Source organism: Peromyscus maniculatus, chromosome 3 (genome assembly GCF_049852395.1).
Source record: "Peromyscus maniculatus bairdii isolate BWxNUB_F1_BW_parent chromosome 3, HU_Pman_BW_mat_3.1, whole genome shotgun sequence".
Taxonomy (NCBI): Eukaryota; Metazoa; Chordata; class Mammalia; order Rodentia; family Cricetidae; genus Peromyscus; species Peromyscus maniculatus.
The window spans coordinates 104798248-104815648 of NC_134854.1; the positions used below are offsets into that span (position 1 = coordinate 104798248).

At 54.9% G+C, this 17401-nt stretch overlaps 2 protein-coding genes across 3 annotated transcripts; one reads left to right on the forward strand and one right to left on the reverse strand.

The window, feature by feature from the left end:
- The first annotated feature begins 6 nt into the window (after nt 1-6).
- Nucleotides 7-10368, forward strand: Dqx1 (DEAQ-box RNA dependent ATPase 1). 2 transcript variants are annotated; one of them, XM_015987822.3, is made up of 13 exons: nt 7-404; nt 492-574; nt 761-1006; nt 1231-1424; nt 1754-2141; nt 2465-2698; nt 2788-2887; nt 2974-3132; nt 3213-3404; nt 7257-7376; nt 7530-7720; nt 9035-9225; nt 9384-10368. In XM_015987822.3, exons 1-13 carry the CDS (start codon nt 137-139, stop codon nt 9541-9543), a joined length of 2526 nt encoding a protein of 841 aa, XP_015843308.3. In that variant the 5' UTR covers nt 7-136; the 3' UTR covers nt 9544-10368. The 2 variants fall into 2 exon arrangements, with proteins under 2 accessions (XP_015843308.3, XP_006994395.3); XM_006994333.4 differs by having other exon boundaries at nt 7-574.
- Nucleotides 10369-11284: 916 nt separating this feature from the next.
- Nucleotides 11285-12780, reverse strand: Tlx2 (T cell leukemia homeobox 2). Its single transcript, XM_076566996.1, has 3 exons — nt 12301-12780; nt 11678-11915; nt 11285-11598 (listed from the first exon to the last, which is right to left on the reverse strand). The coding sequence occupies exons 1-3, from the start codon at nt 12698-12700 to the stop codon at nt 11382-11384; spliced, it is 855 nt and encodes a 284-aa protein (XP_076423111.1). The 5' UTR covers nt 12701-12780; the 3' UTR covers nt 11285-11381.
- Between the last annotated feature and the right edge of the window lie 4621 nt (nt 12781-17401).

Below are 17401 nucleotides of genomic sequence, written 5' to 3' on the forward strand. Positions count from 1 at the left end.
CCTTTTCTTCAGTTGAAGAATATATGGGTGAGGATGGTCAGAATGAGCCTGAAATTATCTCATGCTAAACTGAAGACAACTGGATCCCAGCTTGGCTATATTGGGAGGCTATCACTCTAAAACTACAAGTCCCAGAATGCATTTCATAAGCACAGTCCTGTTGGGTTCATACATGCTCAGTATGGTAGCAGGAGCCGGCTTTCCATGGCTTCCAAGCAAAGTTAACCAAGGTGGAGCAAAAAGGCTCCACCCCCAAAAGCAAGCTCGGGGATTGGAGTTGGAGCTCAGCCTCAGGGTGGGGCCGGAATTTACCTTTGTACTCCAGGCAGGTCTGGGTTGGTGGTGCCTGGCTGGGTGTGTCCAGAACTGGCTGCCATCCGGACACGTCTTGGAGCTGTTGGCAGGTTTGAATCCAGGATCCTTATGGCCCTGCTGTCCCGCTCTCTCTTTCCTAAATTTTACTTTTTCTCCCTCTTGGGTCCTTCCCACAGATTACTATGCTTCATGTAACTCCTGCCGCTCACAAGGGCCCCTTTGCTGGTCACAAGATCTTTCCTGCCCAACTACAAGCAGGGTAAAAGTCCGCTTGTGATGGCCCCTTAGAAACACCCTGCACTGTTTCCTGGCAAGCAAGTACTGCTGGGAAGGATGGACCCCGAGGCATTATCCTCCGAGGGTTGAGGTTGGGGATGAAGCCGAGATGGGAATTTGGTGTCAGTCACCAGATCTGAGGCCTTACTGGCTGCCCTGCTCTCCGTAGGTTCTATGGACAGCCACCATGGCCTCTGGGCCGGCAGAAGAGTCTGAACCAAGTCTTGGGGAGTCTGAGCTGGCTGTGAACCCCTTTGATGGGCTCCCCTTCTCCTCCTGCTACTATGAGCTGCTTGAGCAGCGCAGAGCCTTGCCCATCTGGGCTGCTCGCTTCCTGTTCTTGGAGCACTTGGAGAGCAGCCCCACGGGAGTAGTGCTGGTGTCGGGGGAGCCTGGCTCCGGCAAGAGCACCCAGGTGGAGGAGGACCTGGGAGCGGACAAAGGGCGGGTTAATGTGCCTTTTCCTGGGTAAAGAGTGGGCACGTGGGAGAGGTGTGCAAGTGAGAAAGGAAGATGGATGTGGCCGACCTGGGGGGGTGGAGGTTCAGGAATCCCAGTTCCATTGGCTGTAGTTCCTGCGCACTTCTGTCTCAAGTCCTCCAGTCCCCTGACCAGTGGCCCTCCCTCTCCCCACTCCAGATTCCTCAGTGGTGTGCAGAGTTTGCACTGGCCAGGGGGTTCCAGCTGGGCCAGGTTACTGTCACTCAGCCCTACCCGCTAGCAGCCATGAGCCTGGCTTCAAGGGTGGCTGATGAGATGGACCTGACCCTGGGTCATGAGATTGGATACAGCATCCCTCAGGAAGACTGCACTGGGCCCAACACCATGCTCAGGTGGGCCATTTGCAGTCTCATTCCCTTTGCTGATGGAAACAAGCCTAGTCGTCTAGCACCCTCCCATACCCTCAGCTTAACTGCCCTTGAGTCATGCACAGTGCAGACCTCACCTTCGCCACAAGATACAGGTTATAGTGTGTGAACCAACCACCCTCAGCAAAGATAGATGTAGGGTCACACTTGGTGGTCCACAGGCTTAGGAAGTCCATGACAACATCTTTTTCTGACCTTCAGTATCAAAACCGAGGCACCTGGGGGGAAAATACCTGGATTTGGGTCTGCTCAGTGTCCCGCACTGACTCCCTGCCCACTACCAATGTCGACAGGTTCTGCTGGGACAGGCTGCTTCTGCAGGAAGTAGCCTCCACCAGGGGCCCTGGCGCCTGGACTGTGCTGATCCTGGATGAGGCTCAGGAGCGGTCAGTGGCCTCAGATTTACTGCAGGGCCTCCTGCGAGACAGCAGACTGAGAAACCTTCCAGGGGATCGCAGAGTGGTTGTGGTTACGGACCCAGCCCTTGAACCCAAACTCCAAGCTTTCTGGGGCAGTTCTCCTATTGTGCGTGTACCCAGAGAGCCTGGTGGAAGTCCCACTCTTGTCTACAGGGACACTGTCCCTACTGACCTAGTGGAAGCTGCCTGCCAAGCGGTGCTTGAGCTGTGTCAGCGGGAAGAGGCACCAGGGGATGTGCTGGTGTACCTGCCCAGTGAGGAGGTAAACAAAATGAAAAAGTGGATTGTGGGGAGCATTCCTATGCTGCCTTCTTGTCCTAGGAATGGGGCAACACATGTTAATGGTTGTATTTACTCTGCTGGAGTTTTGGTGGGGGGATCAAGGACTTCAGAATAAAGAAATTTGCCACTTTTAAAATTCGTTATAAAGCAGAGCTTTGTGCACAGCGAGCTGAAATTATAATGTCCCCACTTTAGAAATATGTATATTTTTCTATGAGTGAAGGGCCTTAGCTTTCATCAAAAAGACTTGTGCTCCCTCCCAAAAAGGTAAGAACTGCCCTAATGCCCCACCCCTCTCCTTAGGAAATTTCCCTGTGCTGTGAATCCTTGTCCAGGGAGCTGGGGATGTTGGCTATCCCAGGGCCTCCACCACGGGTACTGCCCCTTCACCCAGGCTGTGGTCAAGCCATCCAGGCTGTGTATGAGGACACAGACATGAGTGTCCGGAAGGTCGTGGTCACTCACTGGCTGGCGGATTTCTCCTTCTCCCTCCCTTCCATCCAGCATGTCATTGACTCGGGACTGGAACTTCGCAGTGTGAGTGAGCAAAATGAGGGGGAGTGGAGCTTCCGGTAGAGACGGACCACTCTGACCTGTCTTGGCCTTGTTTGGGGGCTGGATGACAGGTTTACAGTCCTCGGATCCGAGCAGAATCCCAGGTGTTGAGACCGATTAGCAAGTGTCAGGCAGAGGCAAGGCTGCTGCGGGCAAGGGGGTTCCCATCAGGTAAGAGCCTGTGCCTCGGACCAAAAAAAAAAAATCATCCCGCGCAAGCCCTGAGAAATTACTTCCCCAGGCCTTCCTCCTCTCAGGATCCTGCCTCCGCCTGTACTCCAAGTCCATCCTAGAACTAGAGGCTCCCCCACTGCCCCGCCCCAAAGTGTTCGAGGAGAATCTGAGCTCCCTGGTGTTGCTACTAAGGAGGAAACAGATTGCAGAGCCGGGGGAGTGCCACTTCCTGGACCGGCCTGGTGAGCCCCCATCCTGCCCCGGGGCTACCTCTGACGGCAGCCGCAGACCTGCTGCGGTCTGAGCCCTGTGTCCCACCCAGCACCAGAAGCACTGATGCAGGCCCTGGAAGACTTAGACTATCTGGCTGCGCTGGATGATGACGGGGACCTGTCGGACCTAGGAATCATTCTGTCGGAGTTTCCCCTGCCCCCTGAGCTGGCCAAAGCCCTGCTGGCCTCCTGCGAGTTTGACTGTGTGGATGAAATGCTCACTCTCGCTGCCATGCTCACCGGTATATTTCTCCTTTTCCTCTGCCTTAGGTTAGGAATGCTGTCGCTTGTTGGTAGGGACTTTGGGGTTTGGCTGTGCTGAGCGTCTTGCCCAGGGCCTCGGTGTGCTAGGCAGCGGCTCAGCCCTGCACTAGGGTGGAGCTGCAATCACTGGGCCTTAAGCGGCTTCAGCCTTCCCGCCCCTCATCTTCCCGCCCCTCATAGTGCCTAGGGAGCCTGGTGTTTTCCCATCTCTCCCTATCATCTCACAGCCGTTTTCTCTAACGCTTCTTCCTTCTCGGGGTACGTCATCTCACCCACACTGTGACTAGATCCACTCACTGTCCTCCTCAGCCCTCCTCCCCCTTCAGCTACGCACATAATCCCTATGGAAATCTGTCCCGGGTATGGCTCACCCACTGCATTCCAGCAGCAAAACCATACCACCACCACCACCCCCACCCCCAAATGACCGCTTCCTAGTGAGGTTCCAGATGCTTAACTCGGACACTTTTGAGCATTTATTCACAACCTTTTGACAAGAATGTTTACCACTTGCGCTTCAAACTGCCTCCTCCCTATGCCTCTGTGATATCATTTTTATTTGTTTTTTTTTTTTTGAGGGATGGGGGTGAGATTCTGTTTTTTGTTTGTGTGTAGTGCTTACACATGTGTGTATACATGTACATGAAAGTGCATGCACTGAGGCCAGAGGATGTCAGGTGTCCTGCTTCACCCTCTACTGATTCTCTTGAGACTGGATCTCTTCCTGAATCTGGAGCTAGGCAGGCATCCATCAAGCCCAAGTGATCCCCTGTCTCCACTCCCTGCTTTTAAGGTTACAGGTGTGTCTGGCCACATCAGGTGGCCTTTTCACCTGGAATTTGAACTCAGGTCCTCACGCTTGTGTAACAAGTGTTCTTAACCACCAAGCTACCTCCCCAGCCATCCCCCTTCCCCAGGAATCCTCCTTCCCCAGCCATTCCCCTCCCCAGGAATCCCCCTTCCCCAGCCATCCCCCTTTCCCAGCCATCCCCCCCTTTTTTTTGACACAGGATCTTGCTAGGTAGCCCAAGCTGGCCTTGAACTTGAGATCTTTGTGGCTCAGCCTCCCAGATGTTGGGATTATAGGTGTGCGCCACCATGCCCAGCATCCTGTGGTTTTCATCCCACCTCTTTGGTCGTCCTGTCTTCATCTCTTCCTTGGGATTCTCATCCTCTGCTTTTCCACTGTAAAGTCCCTTCAGGGTTCGAACCTCTGACTTGTGTGTCTTCTCATTCCCAGAACTCTGAGCAAGTCCATCCACACCCACAGTCCACAGCGCTGCCTCTGTCCTTGAAAATCCCAAACTATACTTTGCACCTCTCTGTTAAACAGACAGACAGGGTCTCACTCTGTAGACCAGGCTGGCCTCTAACTCACAGAGATCTGCGTGCCTGTGCCTCCCGAGTGCTGGGATAAAAGATCTGTGCCACTGCTCCTGGCTCCCCCCACCCACCCCCCCACCCACCCAGGACCATTCTTTTAGTTCTTAGGAAAGAGGAGATGGGGAGGCAAAAAGGTAAGGAGGAAGAGGAAGAATGAGGGATACAGGGAAAAGTGAAAAAAGAGAGGATAGACATCCAACTCCTGAAGAATACCCCCTCACCCCACCCCGCCCCGCGCAAGATTTTATTTCTGTGTGTGTCCCTGCAGGGCTGTCTGTACTGTCACATCATGCAGCACCTGCAGATGCCATCAGAGAGCATCTGATCTCCCCACCCCAGCTGGAGTTTTAGGTGATTGTGGGTGCTGGGAACCAAACCCAGCTCCCCTGCAAGAGTAGCCAGTGCGCTCAACTGCTAAGCCATCTCTCAGCCCCATGTTCCTCCTCTTTTAAAAAGTATTATTATTGTGCATCATGTACGAGGGGTGCCAGGGATGTGCCATAGCTCATGCGATCGGGGACAAGATTGTAGAATTGATTCTTTGCTTCCACCTATGTGTGGGTTCCGGGGATCAAACTCAGGAGGCCAGGTTTGCAGGTGTGTGTGTGTGTGTGTGTGTGTGTGTGTGTGTGTGTGTGTGTAAATTTTTTAAGGTTTTTATTTATTTGTTATGTATAGTGTTCTATCTGCCTGTTTTGCCCGCAGGCCAGAAGAGGGCACCAGATCTCATTATAGATGGTTGTGAGCCACCATGTGGTTGCTGGGATTGAACTCAGGATCTCTGGAAGAATAGTCAGTGCTCTTAACCTCTGAGCCATCTCTCCAGCCCCAATTTTATTTTTTTTAAGGCAGGGTTTTACTCCGTAGCCCATGCTGGCCTGAAATCCCCTGTATATCCCATGCTCATCTGAAACTTGCAGCAATCCTCCTGCCACAGGCTCCCAGGTAGTAGGATTCCAGGCATGTGCCACAATTCCTGGCTTCCCTATAAGGATTTCTACTAGACTAGTCCACAGTGCCTCAGCTCAGAACTGAACTCAAGCACTCTACTCACCTGCCCCTCTTAGTACACCACCAGGCTTTTCCTGTTTCCAGTGACCCCACCACTCTCCTGGTCTCATCCTGTGCTCATCTGTCTCTAGAGTTCTCTCTTTTAGCTCCTACATGTGCTTTTTCAGAGTTATCTGCTCTCTGCATAATCACAGCCAATGGCAGTGTGGGGTCCTCCTCCCGACTCAGCTGGATTCCATGCATGGTCTCCTAACCAGCCTGGAGGACCAGCACTTGGACTTTCTTTCTTACCATTCTTCCTCAGCAGTTTTTCTCCCTCCTGGACTATGCAAAGCCTTTGGCATCACACAGTCAGCCTCTTACCCTGACTCTGCAGACCACTCCAGCTCTCCTTGCCATTCTGCTACACGTCACCCATCCCACCCAAACCAGATGGCTTCTAGTGCTCCAGATAAGCCATGCCATTAACCTTTGTGTCATGCTGGGCCCGTAGCCTCAAATGGTCCACTGTCCGTTCTCCACCCACACCTCGGGCACTGACCCAAGGGGCCCATGCTTTTCTCCCACTCACCCTCGGCTCCTCCACCAGAGCCCGGATCAGCTCACCTTCGCCTTGCTTCCAGAATGCCAGGGACACTTATTTTTCTTACTTGTCCACTTCCTTGTTGGGCTCTCCCACCAGACTTGGGGGGGGGGGGCGAGGGTGCATGCATCAGTGTGCTTGCACGAAAAGCCAGAGGAAAGAGCTCATCTTTTCTGCTAGACTGACTGGCCAGCAAGCTCCCAGGACCTGCCTGTCTCTGCCTCTCGGCTTCTGGGGTTCCCAGCATAGGTAGCAATACTGTTCTTCGTTGTTGTTTTGTTTTTTATGTGGGTGGTGGGGATTCAGACTCAAGTCTTGATTTTCAGACAGCAAGTACCCCCTGAGTCATATGCCCAGCCTTTCTCCTACCAGATTCTAATTTCCTTAAGGGCAAAAACTTTCATTTCCAGCCATCAGTATTTATGGGAGATGGCTTCCGGGACCATCTGTGGTGCTTCAGTCTCTCAGGATAAAATCCTGTAGTGCTTGAACATAACCTGTGCATATTCTCCAACATATTGCATAACCTCCAGATCACTTACAGGACCCTGTACTGTGTGCAGATATTATATCAATGGTACCCTATATTATTATTTAAGACATAACAGCAGAGGATTATCTGCAGACTCTCTATAGATGCAGTGTTCTCTGAATACTTGCAGTCGGGGCAGTTGGTTGAATCCACATGTGCAGAGCCTGGCCCTGGAGGGCTGGCTGCATTTGCCTGCAAAGTGTAAGGAAGTGCAGAGCACCCAGAATCTATTGTCTTTTAAATGAAGCTCCCAGAGGATTACTAAGTGCTACTGTCCTTCCCGACTCCTCCCAAACCACCTTCCTGTCCCCCTGCCTCCAGCCGCTCCGGGGTTCACCCGTCCTCCACTGTGTGCAGAAGAAGCTGCCTTGCGTCGGGCCCTGGAGCATGCAGATGGTGATCACAGCTCTCTGATCCAGATTTATGAAGCCTTTGTACAAAGTAAGTGGCTCACTCTGCACCCTCAGAGACTCCCAGGAAATGCCCAATCAGCCCACAGACCTCTGTGTGCAGGAAGAGGCGGCCCCTGGCCGGGGGTCGTTCTTTGTGCCAGTCTCAAGGACTTAATTATAGCTGTTTCCTTTCTTCTCTTAGGTGGAGCGGATGAGAGTTGGTGTCAGGCTCGGGGTCTAAACTGGGCAGCTTTGTGCCAAGCCCGCAAACTCCGAGAAGAGCTAGTGGAACTCATGCAACGGATTGAGCTTCCCCTGTCCCAGCCAGCCTTTGGCTCTGAGCAGAATCGCAGAGACCTTCAAAAAGCACTGCTGTCCGGATTCTTCCTCAAGGTTGGGGAGGGGGCTGAGCGTGATAGAATGAAAAGGCATTTTGCCTGGGGTGGTGGTGCACATCTTTAATCCCAGCACTCCAGAGGCAGGTAGAGCTCGGTAAGTTTGAGGACAGCCTGGTCTACATAGTAAGTTCTAGGACAGCTAGGGATACATAGTGAGATTCTGTCTCCAAAAGGGGTGTGTGGGGAGGGGGGGGGCGAGTACAGCTGGAAGGTTGGCTTAGCAGTTAAGGGCTCTTTGCGCTCTCAGAGGTCCCAGGGGTCCAGGTTCAGATCTTAGCACCCACAGGTGGCTTCCAACCATCCTTAATTCAAATTCCAGAGAATTCGACACTTTTCTGACCTTTAGGGGTAGGCACATGGTGTGCATACATACCTGCAAGCACAACACTCATACACATAAAATAAAATAAATAAATTATTATTTTTTAAATTTTAGGGGAAAGGGAATCAAAAGGTGTGGGGGGAGGGGTCCAGGAGAAAAGCTGAACAGGTAAAGCACCTCGCTCCAATCTCAAGGACGGACTTTGACCCCCAGAACTGTGGGTTCACTTGCGGTTCTGGCACTGGGGAGGCTGAGACACTGGGCCCTGGAGCTGTCTAGCAGTCAGCATAGCCTATGGGCACTTTCTAGGTTCTGTCCCCCAAAAGCATGGACGGCACCTGAGGACTGACACCCAAGACTGACACCTGAAGATTAACACACATATACTCCCATAAACACACACAATTTCTTAGAACCAAGAGTCTGAGGGTTTGGAGGACAAGGAGCCATGGAAAATGCCATGCGGTGAAGTGAGGGCCAGGCCACAGCTAGGCGTCGCTTTGAGGCTCTACAATACTCTTAATCTGTTCACACTCTCTTATTTTTTTCTCCTCTTTTCTTCCTTTCCCCCCCTTTATTTGGGGGGGGGGTTGGGTTTTTTGTTTGTTTTGTTTTGGGTTTTGGTTTTTTTGTGTGTTTTTGTTTTCAAGACAGGGTTTTTTTTCTATACAGCCCTGGCTATCTTGGAACAGACAGACTGGCCTCAAACTCATGGAGAACCACCTGCCTCTGCCTCCCAAGTGCTGGGATTAAAAGTGCAGCTCTTCTCTCTTCTTAAAGGCAATGCTGAGACAGACAGGCTGGCTTTGGACTTTCTGTGTAGCTCAGGCTGGCCTCAAACGCATGCTCCTTCTGCCTCTGCCTCCCTAATGCTGGGATTGCAGATGTGTGCTGCCACACCCAGTACTGGCCTCCTTTCCTTTTTTCTTTCTCCCTTTCCCCTATGCTCTGTTACTTATTCCTTTCACATATTTGTGTTTCCATGAGGTGGCCCGAGACACAGATGGCACTGGAAACTACCTGCTTCTCACCCATAAACACGTAGCCCAGCTGTCTCCATGCTGCAGCTACCGAAACCGCAGGGCTCCGGCTCAGCCACCGGCCTGGGTGCTCTACCATAGCTTCTCCATATCCAAAGACAACTGCCTGTGCATCGTCTCTGAGATCCAACCTGAAATGTGAGTCTCCTGACCCTCACGCCTAATACCCTTGCTCCCCCAGGGACAGGGACCAAGCCTAACACTGGGGGGTGGGACTTACGAAGAAGGTGTGTGGTAACAGGAGAAGAGGGGCGGAGGAGAGACGTGGATGATCTCATTCTGACTTCCTCCAACAGGCTGGTGGAGCTAGCCCCTCCATACTTCCTGAGCAACTTGCCCCCCAGTGAGAGCAGAGACTTCCTGAACCAGCTGAGGGAAGGAGCGGCCCAGCCAACATCAGCCCAGACTGACTCTTCCTCGGCCCAGGAGTACAGGGATGGCTGTGTTCTGCAGTGAGCGGCTGCCTAAGGAATGGAGCCAGCCTCACCACACAGCACCAAGGCAGTGGGCCAGTCTTAGAAACCCACAGTGCAGGGTCCAATACACTCCTGGAACCCAAGAGCCAAGACAGGGTGGGAGAGAAGGGAACCGGAGGGAGCCACAGTGAGGAAGGAGGCAGACCTTTCTTTCTCCTTTGTCCACCGGCAAAGGGGCAAATGCTGCTCACTCCACCGATGTTGCCCCAGACAACCTTGCACTCTCCTTGGGACTATAAAAGATCTCCCTAGGATGCCAAGTCTGATCTTGGTTCTGCGGTGCCACACACCTCTGCGAGTTAGAGATGACACTTCCGAAGGAGGCTGACTTCCGCAAGCCTCCTCCCTCCTCCCACCTCAGGCCCAGCCTTTATGCTGCCTGCCATAGCTGTCACCGGCACAGAACAGGAGTGGTCTGGCCACCCCTGTCCTTAGCACAGTGTTCCAGCCTCTGCCAGAAACAAGAGGCAACACTGGAATGAGACAAAATACTCCCTTTAAACCAGAAAGCTTTGCAACCATCTTTCAACTCAGCTGACTATCCAAAAGCCTTCTACGGTAGCCTCTGACTCACCTACAGCCTGAAGTCTTTCTGATTTTTCATTATATTTAGTGCACATGTGTGTATGCACACGCGTGTGCATGCATGAACATGCCATAACACAATACAGTGGGCAGAGGACAATTTGTAGAAATTGGTCCTTCCACCAAGTTGTTCCTAGGGCTCAAACTCAGATTGTCAGTATTAGCTGCAAGTGTCTTCTTAATCTGCTAAGTCATCTCCTTAAAGCCTTTCTAACTAAAAGGTGTCATGTTTTTCTTCTTTCTGTCTGGGTACTCCTTCCCTCCACCCTTAGTCTATCAGTTTCTGAATCCACCACCATCCTGCACATTGTAAACGTATTTGTGGAATACGGTGGAAAGAAAGGCTTAATCGGTGGAGCTCCCCAGAGTTCCCTTCCCTGGAGATCTGGGCCCCACCGGTCCACCCCTGTGTTGTCAGTGAGCTCCCCCAAAGGCAGGCGTCGGGAATTTTTTCTCTCTAGATCTAATATTAGTTTTGCCTACAGTTAATCTTGCTACAGGTCCCCAGTTTCTCCTCCCTGTTTGCAGCACCACTGACTTCTGGCCTCCACATCTGCAGTCTTGACGTAGTCTTTGATTCTTCTTAGGTTTGCCAGTCCCAAAGCATATCTTGCTCACTCTAACACTGGGCCCATGAACTGTCCACTGGCCTCTCCTCCCGGTTCTCTGACCGTGTGTGGCATCCGAGCCAGATACTCTTCCTAGATTTTTATCCTTTGAGTATATAAGTATCCATCTTACCTACAGCAAAGGTGCATTGTGACTCTATGGGGGGAGTGGCCTGCAGGTTAGACACATGACAACGTGAGACTGAGTCAAGAAAGAATCCTTAGCGATTGTTTTACCGTTGAGGGGATGAGGTGGACAAGCCGGTCCCTGTCACAGCCACACTCGCGGGAACCAACACCTCTTCCATTACCCGATGTCCTTAATATCTTCCTTCACACCAGCTCAGTGGCCCCTTCCCAGTGGGACCTGAGCTCTGAGGCCACTCCGGGCAGAATCGCAAGTGCCTTGCCGCATCCTTCCCATTCACTACATCCTGCAGGTTGCTCTCGAGACCCAGGTTCCAGCGGGTCCGAAAATGCCGTGAAGGGCAGAGTCAGAGTGCGGACCAGGGGCCGCTGGTGGCCGACGGGAGTCAGAGGACAGTCGCAGGTCTTCTGCTCTGCACGCACCGCTAGCTGCACGGCATACGGCCGGCCACGGTGGCGTTCCTCGGGTAGGGGTCGCTCACACCACCGAGGCGAGTCCGGACACCGAAGCCACCTTGTTGTCCTCGGCCCAGGGCTGCAGATTCTGCAGCGCGAAGAGCGAAGAGTTGTGCAGGCAGAGCGGGTCCGGGGGCAGCGGCGGCCGCAGTGGCCGGGGCAGCGCGTCCTGCTGCAGGTGCAGCAGCAGGCGGCCCGCGCGGTGCCGCTCCGCCTCGCGCTCCTCCGCCGTCTGGCGCCTGGGCGGGCGGAGAGCCGGGGTCAGCGGACGGCGCGGCCCTTCCCCGCCACTCGGCCCGCCCGCGCCCCGCGCCTCACCGCCACTTGGTGCGCCGATTCTGGAACCAGGTCTTGACCTGCGCGTCCGTCATGCGCAGGGCCTTGGCCAGCGCCGCCCTCTCTGCCGAGGCCAGGTACTTCTGGCGCAGGAAGCGGCGCTCCAGCTCCAGCACCTGCGAGCGGGAAAAGGAGGTGCGCGGCTTCTTGCGCTTCGGGGGGGTCCGGTTTTGATAGGGGTGGCCTATGCGACGTGTCCCAGAGAAGGGCGAGAGCGCAGCTACGGGGCAGAAGAGCAAGGCAAAGTTTGGGGGTGGCCCGAGGTGACACTGAGAACTGAGAGCCCTCAGTCCTTACCGGGCCCCGCATCCACTGAGGCCTCGTTCAAGAAGGGGCCTAGGGAGAATCGGGTCCCTCCCAAACTTCACCCTGCCCCTCCTCGCGTGGGCACGGTAGGGCTGCAGAGGAAGGGCGCATGCACCCGACGACAGCAGCTCTCTCCTTGCTGCCTCTCCTCTGTGGGACCAAGAAATGTGGGGTCACGGAGGGTCCACGGGGATGAACAGAGGGGAGGGAGAAAGGGGTAACGGAGTTGGAACAGAAAGCTAAGAGGCGAAGAAACGGGGTCTACGGGGGAAAGACGCGGAGGGGTTGGGCAATCTCACCCGTGAGCCTGTCCTTTGCAAAGCGGCGGCCGCTGTCCATCCAGGGAAAGGTGAGTCCCGCTAGGCCCCCAGCGCCGCCCAAACCCGAGGGTCCGGGCACCGCGGGGGCCGCACCCGAGGGCGGCGGCACCGGCAGCGGGCGGTGCGCGGGGACGCGGATCACGCCGCCCGGGCCCACTCCCGAGCCTCTGGGCAAGGGGGCCAATGAGCCGGCTGGAGCGTAGCCCGAGGCTCCGTGGAATCCACCCGAGAACGCCGCACTCTCCCCGTGGCTCTGGCCCGCCTGCCCCTGGCCCAGACCGCCCCCCGGGGGTTCGGGGACGCTCAGGATTTGATCAATGCCGAAGCTGATGGGTTCGTGGTGCGGAAGGTGGTGCGGAGCCAACACCGCTGGCTCCATGGGTCCAAGCCGGAGAGGACCGGGAGGTTGGATGGCTGGGAAGGATGTCTCTGCCGGCTCCGGGCTGCGGCTTCAGGGGCCCGCGGGACTGGCCACGGCCGGGCGAAGGGGCCCCCGGGACAGCAGCATCCCTGTGCACCGGGCGCAGCCGCGCGCGTGCCCGCCCCTCCCGGGCGTCCGCGCAGGGACTCGCATCCCGGAGGAGCGTGGCCGGCGGGGGTCCCGGGAGCGCAGGTGGACGCTAGGCTGCCCAGGCCGCTGCCCGAGTCCGGTGTGGAGAGGGGTGGCCAGCTCAGGCAGGGGCAGTGACTGACAGATCGGCCTCGGGTGGGCAGAGGGGGCTGAGGGAGGGCAGGGGCGGGGCCCTGCTGTTAAAGGGAAAGGGATGGCTGGATGTGCCAGGCGCAGGCAGAGGAGGGCGCGGGTGTCAGGAAGGCGCGGTGCGCGGGAGGGGCCGCTGACTCAGCCGGGATGCTCGTGCGCCCGCATCCTCCCGGGCCTCCGCCTTCGGGCTGCCTCGACCTCCCGGCTTCCTCGGCAGGTGCTCTGTCCCCGGCCCCCACTCTTCGCCTCCCGATGGGTGCCGCTGGCCAGCTCCTGGATTCGTTGTGGCCCCTACCCAAATGCCCTCTGAGACCAAATCTCGTTGTGGCTTCCTGGCTGTGTAAGAAGCGGCTGGGGGACGGCGATCCGCGACCTGGAGTCCCAGGAAGAGGCCAGGTGTGGGAAGCAGACGGTGACAGGGCGCGTTCGGTGGGCTGGGGCAGGGAACGAACATCTGAGCTTGGGGTTGTGGCACACCCTCTGGCTTTTCCTGTAGCACTCCCCACCCTGGTCCTGACCGGCCAGGAATTGGTGCCCAGTTTCTTACAATTTCGATGTTCCGAAATTGCTGTAAATCGGACCCGGGTCGCAAACGGACCAACCCGGGCCTCCAGCGCGGGATTCCACTCCTCTATTTTGCATCTCGGAAAGCTATCCTCACACACTCTGCTCCCTTCTCTAAGGCGAAAGGGCGACACTGGGGACTCGCTGAGGCCTTGGGAGGCTCCCAGCTCCGGATCCTACAGACACTTCACCCCACCCAAGCCCCAGAAAATTGCGCCCGGAGCGTGCCAGCCAAGAGAGTGGGGGAAGGATGAAGAGGCTCGGTGACCTTGTGACCTCTGGGCGAGGACCCAGGAGCAGAGAGTGTGTGACCTCGGTGTCCCTCCCTCGGATGGGACCCCTGCCGGGCGGGCCCCTAAGCCGAAGACACGCCCCCGCCGCCACCCTGCCTGGTGCAGGCCGCCATAATCGGGTTAGCTGGGCCGGAATTACATTACCTTCCCCAGCCCGCCCCGGCCCTGGGGGGGGCCCTGGCGCCTCCGAGCCGGTGAGACTGGGCCCGGGGAGGGGGGCAGCGGGTGGGCACGGAGGAGCTGCTCTGCTTGCCTTGGACACGTCCCGGCCAGAAGACCCCGCCCTGCTCTGCCAAGCCTGGACCCTCACCCCTGCCCACCTCCGGGCTCTGCTCCACCCTGCGGCTTGGCTTTCCCGCGTGAAGCGAAGTGCCTAGCAAGTATAGACAGACCTCCTTGGGACGACTGTTCTAGTTGCTTCGCCAGGATCCCCCTGGGAAAGGCGCCCCTCCTTTCTCCCAGCAGATGGGCAGGCAGCCTGGCGCCTGGGGCAGGGTGAAGGGGTCTTTTCTCTCCTGGGAATCAGGATATTTGGGCATCTGGACAAAACATAAAAGTAGATAAAAGTAGGCCCTCCTCCCCAGTGATCTCGGGAGCCTGCGGGGGTTGGGGGGGGGGAGGCGATGGGCGACGAGGGTAGTGGTTAGAAGCCCAGGACACTAATACTATGTAAGAGACCTCTTCTACCTTTTCCACCTATCATTTTCAGCCATTCCTTTCGCCTTCCTGGTCACAGAGCGCGCGGGGGCGAGGGGGGGCGAGTATTTTGGCAATGGTGCGTTTTATGTATGTTCCTAGAGAACACACTATCACTTCTACCTTCCTCAGACCCCTCCCTGTTCCGAGTGGCAGAGGGAGGATGCACCTACCATGAAGCCCCAAGCAAAGCAGAGTATACTTCACTGCAGGGAGCCTTGGGACCTGGCCTAGAAAGGCAGTCCCCTGCAGAGGGACTGGCTTGCAGGTGTGCCCAGGAGGGTGAGCTTCACGAGGGGAAGTAACTCTGCCTCTCACCAAACAGAATAAATCCTTTTGAACTCGCCCAAGAATAAGTCAACGAATGAGAAACAGGCAAGTTGGTGAAGGCCTGGCTTGTACCTTTCGAGGTCTGCACAGGTGGCTCTCCCCCACTGATGACCTTTTGAGGAGAAGGGTCACAATCGGCAGCACATTCAAATCTGGGAGCCAAGGAGGACACGGTCTAGGGCCTGGCCGTAAGGACCGAAGCCCTCCAGCTTTGCCAGCCTCACCTGGGAGTTCCTCTTCTTGTCCCCATCTCTGCTTGAGATGGTTCCAGCTAGTTCAAGTTGAAGATGGAGATTCCAGGTAAGTGTTTCCTCTTCCTCGGGTCCTACCATATGCGTTCGCAACACACGCCCACGGGTGTTTTCTTTTCCTTTCTCCCCTGCCCCCCATTTAAAAAAAATGTTTGAGATTGTGTCTTGCTATGGAGCCCAAGCTGGTCGTAAATTCTCCCACCTACGACCGACCTTCTCTCTTGAACTCCCGGACTCTGGGCTTACGGGCTTGCACCACCACCCGTTTACCGCTCAGTGTCTGGTTCACTGGCAGAAGCTGAGTGCCCCATCTCAGCGCCTTCCCTTCCCTTCCTCCCTGATGTTAACTGTTCTTCAGGGCGGCCCTAACTCTTATGTCACCACGTGTGTGCCATCAGTGTCGTCCTCCTATGCCCAGCTACCTCGGGACTTTCTCATTCGGACAGTCTTCGCCTGACTTAGAGTGAAATCTTCATTCCCTCTTCCCTAGTTCTCTCCATGGCCGTTGCCTCCCGCAGTTCCTGCTCCTCAGCTAATTTTGTGTTCACCCAGTAGACACTGTTTTTTCTGCACCACGTCTTTTTTTTTTTGCACTCCAGGGGGGTGGGGGTGGGGGTGGGGCAGGTCTCACTAGGTTGCCCTGGCGGGCCTGCGATTCATTCTGTAGACCAGGCTGGCCTGGAACTCACAGGAATCCACCTGCCTCTGCCTTCTGAGGAACACCCAGCAACCAATTATTTCTTGAATTTTCTTTTCTACCTTAAAACAAACAAACAAACAAAACCCCACTAAGACTACATTTCTTTTTTTTTTTAATGTTCCTTCTCTCTCTCTCTCTCTCTCTCTCTCTCTCTCTCTCTCTCTCTCTCTCTCTGTGTGTGTGTGTGTGTGTGTGTGTATGTGTAGATGTACCACAGTATGAATGTGGAGGTCAGAGGACTACCTTGATTCTGTGGTCCTACCCTGTGGTCCCAGGGATCAAACTTAGGTCATCAGGCTTGGAAGCAATCTCCTTCACCTGCTGGACCAGCTCATCAACCCTCGAGATGTCCTTTCCTTCGGCTTCTATTGCGCTTTGTTTTGCTTTTTATTTTTTGTTTTGTTTTGGGCACTGGGGATTGAACCCAGGGCCTCATGCATGCCAGGCAAGTGCCCTACTACTGAGCTACGTCCCCAGGCCTGTTTTATCATGTGACTGTCTGTAGCCGTTCTCCACTGGCTTTGCTGCTGCGGAAGTCGGACTTTGGCTTTCCCATCTCTGTTCAGGTTTCATCATCCCGGTGGTCTCACTTCTCACACCCACCCACACAGCATTGGCACCTGACATTTGAGCCTCGGCTCAGTCTCGCTTCTGTTCTAGCTTTCTGGCCAGCTCCACCCATCTCTGTTGAAGCCACCTCAAGTCCAACAGGCCGGAGGAAATGCTCACTTCTCACAGGTTCTATTCTTCCTCTTACCCAGGCCTACTCAGCCGGTCCCTCGCTGCCTCCTTCCGCCATGCTTTCCTTTAAAGTTTAACATGCAGCCGCCTCCTCTTCCTCCTCCTCCTTTGGACAGAGTCTTCTGTAGCTCAGGCTGTGACTTTACTATGTAGCCATGACTGGCTTTGAACTCTGACCTTCCTGCTTCTACCTTCCGGGTGCTAGGATTACAGATGTGTTTAATTTCCAGCTGCAGTTCTTCCTTACCATTGTTAAACCCTTAATCTTGGTCGTCACCATCACCTACATTCTTTCATTTCTTCATTCAGAATATTTTAAATAGATTTCTTTAAATTTTCTATCCATGTGTGTTTGCCTTCTTGAGTTTATGTGCACTATATATGTGCAAGAGCCCTTAGAGGCCAGGAGGGTTGCATCCCCCTGAGGCTAGAGTTACAGGTAGCTGTGAGCACCTGCCCGACATGGGTGCTGGGAACCGATCTCATGTCCTCGGCGAGAGCAGTGAGTGCTCTGAACTGCTGAGCTGGCCCTCCAGCTGCCATTTCAGAATATTTTAACACCAGCTGTGTGCTCAGATCTGGAAATATAGATGTGAATAGCAGAGGGAGGAGGTACCCGGCTCTGAAGAACTTAACATTCTAATGCAAAAGTCAGATTAAAAACTAGAAAAATATTAGAAACAAATATTATATCCATATGATATATAAAGAGATATAATAGTGTGTGTGTGTTTGTGTATGTATGTGTGTGTGTGTGTGTGTGTGTGTAGGGGGGGTTGCGTGCCTGTAATTCTACCTTAGG

Coding starts and splice junctions, on each gene's coding strand:
- Dqx1 (XM_006994333.4), top strand. CDS start 137: ATGCATTTCATAAGCACAGTCCTGTTGGGTTCATACATGCTCAGTATG. Junction 1,007..1,230: donor GCTCCGGCAAGAGCACCCAG/GTGGAGGAGGAC, acceptor TCCCCACTCCAG/ATTCCTCAGTGGTGTGCAGA. Junction 9,226..9,383: donor TCTGAGATCCAACCTGAAAT/GTGAGTCTCCTG, acceptor TTCCTCCAACAG/GCTGGTGGAGCTAGCCCCTC.
- Tlx2 (XM_076566996.1), bottom strand. CDS start 12,700: ATGGAGCCAGCGGTGTTGGCTCCGCACCACCTTCCGCACCACGAACCC. Junction 11,916..12,300: donor TGCAAAGGACAGGCTCACGG/GTGAGATTGCCC, acceptor TCTGCCCCGTAG/CTGCGCTCTCGCCCTTCTCT. Junction 11,599..11,677: donor AATCGGCGCACCAAGTGGCG/GTGAGGCGCGGG, acceptor CCGCCCGCCCAG/GCGCCAGACGGCGGAGGAGC.